The 8,112-nt window shown below is 39.5% G+C and overlaps 1 protein-coding gene across 1 annotated transcript in view; it reads left to right on the top strand.

Moving 5' to 3' along the window:
- vipr1b (vasoactive intestinal peptide receptor 1b) overlaps window positions 1–6,356 on the top strand; it is a 42,721-nt gene extending 36,365 nt beyond the window's left edge. Inside the window, exons 8-11 of the mRNA XM_042510879.1 lie at window positions 2,174–2,300; window positions 2,960–3,089; window positions 3,685–3,726; window positions 5,946–6,356. Coding sequence (XP_042366813.1) covers window positions 2,174–2,300; window positions 2,960–3,089; window positions 3,685–3,726; window positions 5,946–6,137 — 491 coding nt within the window. The 3' untranslated portion in view covers window positions 6,138–6,356. The remainder of the gene's footprint in view (window positions 1–2,173; window positions 2,301–2,959; window positions 3,090–3,684; window positions 3,727–5,945) is intronic.
- The last annotated feature ends 1,756 nt before the right edge of the window (window positions 6,357–8,112 follow it).

The following is an 8,112-nucleotide window of genomic DNA, read 5'->3' as shown; positions in this document are numbered from 1 at the left end:
AAAAAAACATCGGAGGATTATAATAAAATTATCAGAAAAAAAGAAAAATTGTCCAGAAAAGTATATTTATAATTATTATATTATTATATTTAAAACTATGTTTCAGAAAACATTATGTTTCAGACTTTGAGGTTTGTTTTTGTTTTTCACTTATTTGTGCTTATGATTTTTGTGCTTATTTTCAGGTAATTTTCTTGTAATATACTTATAATGTAATACTTTACTTATTTTTGCAGATTTTTGGTCCATGTCTTGTTAAGTTGCTTTCTCCCCATGTTTTTGGAAAAATCAAAACAATTAGCTCAGGTTTTAAAGGTTTAAAGGTAATATTTGTAGGTGAAAACCAAGCTAGCTGTCACCCCCTGCTTGCAGTCTTTATGCTAAGCTAACTGGCTTCTGCCAAGTTCCTAAAGCAATAGTTTGACAACTTTTGAAATATACCTATCAGCTGTCTTACCACAATTTATAAGATTGATACCACTCTCATTTCTGTACCGTGAATATAAAGCTACAGCCAACAGACATTTAACTTTGCTAAAAGACAGGAAACAGGGGGAAACATCTTTCATGGTTCTGTCCAAAGGCAGAAAACAACCTGCTTACAAGCTCACTATTAAGACGATGTATCTCATCAATTAGAGATATATTTAGAGGTGCTGCTGGGATGCTGACTGTAGCTTCATATTTAGCGCACAAACATGAAAGCAAAGGTTTGAACTACACTTTTAAAAATCTCTCACCTCATCTTTCAACCAAGATTGAACCACTTACAGCATCCAGTGGTAAGAGAACCGCACGGCCATCTGCACTGTTTGTGTTTGTGTCTTGTGTCACAGTGAGTGAGAAAGACTCTTTCATAGAGACGTGAAAAGGAAGGTTAAGATGAGTTCAATAAGCAGGACGAGAGAAGCTACAGTGAAGCACATTAAGTGGTGAGAAGAAAAAGCAGTTAGAGTAAATGAACTTCATCTCAGCCCAACATTTCAGCACTGCTTTTATTTAATGCTTTATTTTACAGCTCTGTGATTTCCTGAAAGAGCTATTTAATTTACCACTAATTATACTGACAATAGAGACCATTTTAAGTTTAATTAGTTGTGTTATATGCATAATTAACTTCTGATTTCTAGAATGATTTCTTTAAAATAACTTCTCCATTACACCCCAAGGAAAAGTTCCCTTATGATTATCATTGAAAGCCTTTCTGTCCAAATATGTAGAACTGTGTTTTTACCTGTTGGCAAGTTACAGATTTCTTTATTTGCCACATTAACCAGAACTAGTGGTGGCAAAGGCAGACTGTTGTGTTGCGACAGGTCGCCGGTGTCTCGGCCAAAAAGTTGCACTGCAAAGACTACAGTTAACGGCCAATAAACAAGCATGTTTCTGAGCCTGCGTGAAATGAAATGACTCCATGCCAGCAGACAGGGGTATTTGTATTCGTCGTTGCTTTCCTCATTTTAATTTGTCACTTTCAGTGTATAATAATTAAAAGTGTCCTGTGTTGGCAATTAATTTGAACTAATTAATTGTGCGGCACAGTGGCACAGTAATTAGCACTGTCGCCCCACAACAAGAGGTTCTCTTTGTGTGTCAGCCCTGTGAAAGTCTGGCAACCTGCCCCCTCCCCTCTCTTTCCAGGAACCAGCCTGTGAAATTACATTTGATTTACCAGTTCCTTATAAGGAAGCAATATAGAAACTATGCCAAATACCAGAGGTTTAGGAAGATGTTATGGGATGCAGAAAACATTTTCTGAGATAACATCCTCCTCTTTCATTGATGTCTGCCGACGTCCAGCTTTGCCAGTCGTAGCTTGGCAGCAGACACAGCAGGTTTAGTTGTGTTCTTCCGCATTAGGATCAGGATCAGCAGACTGGCTGTCAGACGTCTCTGTCTCTTTCTCTCTGCAGCAGCTTTGACTATGATGTGTTGCCAGTTCAGAGGTCCAACACAAATTAACAATTTAGAAACGCCCTTTCCCCCACAGGGCAGCACCGCAATCCAAGCGAGATTAAACTCAGCATCAAGCTTTTGTTATGAGAGTCATTTCTCAAACTTCTTATCTATTAGATTAGACACAGAAAACATGTGGATGTGACTTTAAAATGAGCTTTTTTTTGTCTTTTTTTTAAATTTCTGAATGATATTTCAATGCCCACCAACACATTAGAAAAATACCTCTATACTGTCCTTTTATCTCCACAGATGAACTTCATCCTGTTTATCTGCATCATAAGAATACTTCGCCAGAAAATCAACTGCCCAGATATCGGAAGAAATGAGTCCAATCAGTACTCGTGAGTATAAATCCATGTCTTTTTCATGCTGTAAGTTTGTATTAATTAGCTCAGATAAAGAGAAATATTATCAGTCGCTACACATTTGGGAAAATCTACCCCACTTCAGTGGTTTCTGTCTTGGGCTGAATTTCTGTGCATCTGTGAAAGTTATCTGCATTTGTAAAATCAGACAAAGATTATCTCAAATAACACAAGCTGAGAGTAAAATATATAATATATCTTCTGTAGATATAACATTTGCTGTAAAAAAGAAACAAATCTCTGCCTCCTTTTAACTTGTTATGCTCAAAGCAGTGCATGGATGACCAATCCCTTTTCCTAGATCAGAAAAGAAATTCATTGCATGCCTTATGTGTTACTCATCACAGTAGCCTTCCTCTGACAGCTGCTTTGCACAGAGATATAGAGCTCTGTGTTTCTAAGTGTTTTCTCCTGTGATGGAGAGCACCTCATAAGCCAGCCATAATGCATGAGCTATTTTCCCACTGACACTTTTTAATGGTGTTTTTTTCCCATCTCCGGTCCTCAGAGCTGAAATGTGAAATGAAAAGTACTCTGGAGTTGCATTTCATTATTGGCATATATAGAGACAGATTTAAAATTGGTTTCACCAGAGGGAGAAATTTCTCTTTTTTTTTTTTGCTTTGTCGTTTCAGGAGGCTGGCAAAATCAACGCTGCTTTTGATTCCTCTGTTTGGAATCAATTTTATCGTGTTTGCATTCATCCCAGAGCAAGTGAAGACGGAACTACGGCTGGTTTTTGACTTGATTCTGGGGTCATTTCAGGTAAAACGTCAACTTTTTTAGAAAGAAGTTCTTATATAAGCACTTCAACATCATACTTTTACATTTAGGAATTATGGTTGATGCCTTTCATGGAGGTCATCCAACTATGAAACACATTTTTCTTGAATTTTCAAATCGAAGTTTATTCAAAGTCCAAAGTAATGATTTGGCATCCTGTCAGCCCCGAACTGCGAGTGTTTCTATTGAAGAAACCCTCCTAGCAATTGGTGGCAGGTCTCCAGCGGCCCTGCTGGCTGATTCAGTGGCAGTGTTACCATTTTAAACCCCCAGTGTTATTTTAGTTCATCACATAATGAGGAATGATGGAGAAGGCAGCCAGACAGTACAGCTGAGTTGCAGGCCGCTCGGAAACCAAGGAAACCTTTCCAGCACAATCCTCCCATCATTTTTCTCATTATAACTGTAAACTCATCGTCGTACACTGTGCAGTGTATTTCCATTTATGCTGCATGTCTTATGAAGGCCACACATGTTCTGCTTCGATGAGCAAATAGTTGTAAAGACAAGATAAACAGATATAACGAGAGATTTCCCCATGACACGCGCCGTTATCTGTGTTTTTCTTTCCATTTAGGGCTTCGTGGTTGCAGTTCTTTACTGCTTCCTCAACGGAGAGGTGAGTACCCCCCCCCAAACACACACAGTGATGTAAACACTGTTTGTATAAACACACTGTTTAAAGATTTCCATGCAGAGACAGCCCGCAGTGATTCTCAGAAAATGTAGTTTATCTGTAGTTTTTCTTTGGCTCCCTCTGCACACCACTTACATTCAGATTCATGAAAGGTGGAAGGAGCTGTGAGTATGAGTCACCGGCACTGTTCGCCTCCCCTGGACCTCCCTGTGGCATATTTTCTGCGCTATGCCTGCAGGGTGGGAGGGCTGTAAAAAGCACAGCCCTCTTGGCAGGGAGCTAGTCAGTGATGTCTGCAGAAGCGCTCTGTGTTAGTTATGTTCCCAGTGCAGGGCCAGATTGAATCACAGTGATGGGCTGGATGGCAAAGCTTGACACTGTGTTGCCTGAATTTTAATGCAGAGCAATTTTCAGGTGTCCTTTGTAGAGTGTAAAGACTTGGTGGCGGTGTAGGGTTTTTAAATTACTGGAGTCACAAGAATGGTCCTGGAGTCAGTACTTATTGTCACACATCGACAGAAACACAGAAAATACAATAATGACATAAGACAGAAATTGCAACGCTTTCATGTATATGAAAACAAAGTTAAACAAAGGGCAAAAAGAACAGCTGAGAATAATCTACAGGTAGACAAAAAACCCTGAGAAGGACATTTTATTAAGTTCATCTATAATAGTTGAAAATTATACAGCATAATACGACATTATTGACCTTTATGACGGTTATAATGTTTATTGTTTGTTGACATTTTTTGAAAAAAAAAACATTGTTTTTTGACCTATTTTTCAACTTGAGACCTCAAATGCGGCGAGGGTTTTGAAACCAAAGTGCAGGGGGTCTGGGGTCCTCCTGCAGAATAATTTGAGTTTCACAAACTTTGTTTTCTTGCATTCTTATGACTTTCGGAGAAGGGCACAGTAGAATAATAAGTACACAGCAACAGCATTTTTACATTAATTAAATTTTAGTTTCATTTTCTGGAAATAATAAAGAATAATTCACCCCTCTGGCGTCAGCTTGCATGAATCTTGGGAATACAGAAATATTCATCATTTTTCATCCATTGATTTCATTCATTCCCCTTTTCGACAGAAAAAATCGATGTGACAGGCTCTATAAAATGCATGCCCCCTTCCTTTGAAACTTTCTCTTCTTCCCAGGTCGTCTGCCTAGGAAGTCTAAAATTTACTTGAGTATTTATTTCTCTGAATACTGAATACTTTCCCTCTGTGTCTCTCACTCACTAAGGATGAGTCATGAGCCGCACTTTTCTGCATCACTGTATTGCAGTGGCATTTCAAGAATTTGTGGACGTTGGGGGCTTAGCCCAGACCTCTCTAGGGGTTTTTAAAGGTGCTTAGAAAATAATGGTATTATTATTATTTACATAGACGTTGTGCAATAATCCAGTTTACACCTTCTCTTCCCCTCTTCTCTGTGTCTCTGTCACACAACAAGCAGCTTTAAGATCAGCACTTCTTCACTCAGGCTTTCTAGTTCGGCTTTTGACCAGAAAACATGCTGATATTTAAATCTCTACGGTTATAATGTCCAGTAAAAATGTTTACCTGTACAAATGTGTAGGCCATATACGGTGTCATTACAGCAAGGAAGAGTCTCTCTGTCCACACTGAATACATTAAATGCACTTCTGCAACATCACGTAAACAAACCACGTATGTTATCAGCTATGCGCTTGAGATCATAGGCTGAAGACCTAACCACATAGGCTGAAGACCTAACCACTTAAAAGATGGATGAGTTACCTTTGCTGCCTTTCTGTTCTTTGTATGCTACTTTTTAAACAGAAAACACACATACAGCCAACAGCAAGTAGGCCGTTGCCAGAAACTTTCAGCTCCAGTTTGCAGTTTTGCGGTTTGGGTCATTGATTAATGCATTTGTGTATGGGCTGGGCGTGGCGTTCTGGGTTGGCTGTCATAGCAGGCCAGCTGGGTCAGGTTTAAAAAAAACTTGACCCACGCATCACTACAGCATAGATATTTTAAAAGCTATCAAGTCATTTCTGCACTTTATAGTCAGTTTTATGCTCTATTTGGTGTTATTGTAGACACCTCCTATATTAATATTATAGTTTACCACTTACCAATTCACCTCCCATGCAAAGTGTATTTTAAGTTACACAAAACTGCATGCTGAATTGCGGGATGCCTAAAGGCGTTAATGTAATTCTCTGCAGGTCCAAGGAGAGATCAAGAGAAAGTGGCGGAGGTGGCACCTGCAGAGATACATGGGCTCAGACACCAAATATCAACATCCATCAATCGGCAGCAGCAACAACTTCAGCACCCAGATCACCATGTTGACACGATGCAGCCCAAAAACACGGCGGGCTTCATCATCCTGTCATGACGACCTGTCCAGCATATGAGTACAACAAACAGCGATAAAGACATACATGCTGTAAAAAATACTCTGGTGCCAAGCATTAGGCCGACAGAGACACCGCATATGTGAGCTGTAGAATAAACGCACTCCCTCATTAAGCACGTTCACTCTCGGAGGAAGTGCTGCTTGAGTGTGATACTGACAAAGTAAAGCGATGAGACGACAGAAAAAAAAGATGTAAGTAAATAGTGTGACAGCTTCTACGCAGCTTTTAATCTCTATGTTTCTGTCAAAAAATTGTGACAAAGATACAAGCGCATTGTATACGCAGGCACAGCTTTTGCACATTTAAATGAGAACCTTTCACCCTTTTGTATTTCGTGATTCAGCGCACATGTACAGGTGTGAGTCATATCATCGTGGATCATTAAGTCAATTGTTATTAAGTTTCCTGTGTGCTCAGACACTGGGCAATGCAAAATGTCACATATTAATGGGGTTAGGGGCAGGAATCTGAATGTGAACAGCACCAGCAGCCCCACAGTCTGATGTAATTATATGCTGATTAAAAATCACTTAGTGGATTCTTGCAGCTCCAAATGAACAAGGCTGCAAAGAAACAGCCATCAGAAGAAAAGGAGCAGCCCCTTTTAACAGGAATTACATTATTTGCATTGTTACAGTGTGCCATGACGTCACAGGCAAAGAAAATTACCAGAAATGCATTATGGAGGAGTGTTTCATTATAAGTGATGATAGAAAATGTGTTTAAAAAGCATTTTTATGAGACCAAAAAGAACAAAACAAAACAGCGTGCAACACTGATGCTTTCTTTGCTGTGTGGGAAATCAGAAAAAAGTGTCTTTTTTTCCTTAAATACCAAACAGATGAGACTTCAGACTGGGTGACCAGTGTGATGCTGATTCACAATGATAGGTTCGGAGTGTAAATGCCCTTCCCTGCACTATCACTCTCACGAGAGACTGATTGCCCTTTGCCTTCCCTTCTATCAGCACAGCCCTCCCTCTTCTTTGATTGGGAGCCCATGGTAGGTTTGTTTTCTGTTATTTGAGGCGCTGTGTAGCAATTTTTTTTAGCCAGTCACTGATGAGTGCCTGGTTTCAGTGTTTTGAAGTGACACTTCAATCAGATCCTCACTGGCTGTCCACTGCTCTGGAGAGGAAATGCCTTATAGCAATTCAGTCCTGGAATGTTTACATTTATGTGGGAGGAGTCATTCAACATTTGCAAAGAAAAATGAAGAAAATGAATTACTTATATGGATTATTGTGCGATTCCGATCATATTGTGGCTCCAATATGAGTAATGTGACTATTTGTTGTGTATTGCAACATGCAGGATTTAAAGGAGTATAAATACTCTCGTACAAGTTTATGTAGCAATCTGTGGCTAAACACAAACAGCTAAATTAAACAGCGTTGCACTACACTTGAAAACAGCCATCAGACTTATACAGAGAATCTTTCTTGATGGTGCTTTGGTAGATCCTCCGTTGTGAAAAATATTTCCCGAATTCTCTTCATCAACTTGTCGGGTTTAAGCTGATATGTCAGCAGAGCCGGTATGTAAAGCAAAGCAAGGTGACAAGGATGACTGGTGCTGTCACAACGATGCCATCGCTGCGCTTTTCGGCTTACAAGGTTTGACTTAAAAGTCACTTTCATGTTCATGGAGGAGGAAACCAAAGAAGGTCCAACTTTACCAGGAGAAAAAAGACAGAATCTCAGTGTGCTGTTAATTTGAAGGGTCAGACCGCCACAGAGCATCATGTGAAATTAAAGGGAAAATATGCCAGCTTTTATGTGATTGTCCAGTCAGTGTTGACGTTAAATGTATTCGACTGACTCAATAAATTCCTCATCGCATGCTATATTGAATGAGAAAGTTGAGTTCTCTTGCTTACAGATGCTGCTGTGCCTATTAGGGATGGGCATGAGTATTCGAGTACTCATTTGGACAACAGTATTTGTTCCTAAATATAGAATACTTGTCACCAC

Source organism: Plectropomus leopardus, chromosome 21, assembly GCF_008729295.1.
Source record: "Plectropomus leopardus isolate mb chromosome 21, YSFRI_Pleo_2.0, whole genome shotgun sequence".
NCBI lineage: Eukaryota > Metazoa > Chordata > Actinopteri > Perciformes > Serranidae > Plectropomus > Plectropomus leopardus.
This window is presented reverse-complemented; position numbering and strand designations above follow the sequence as displayed.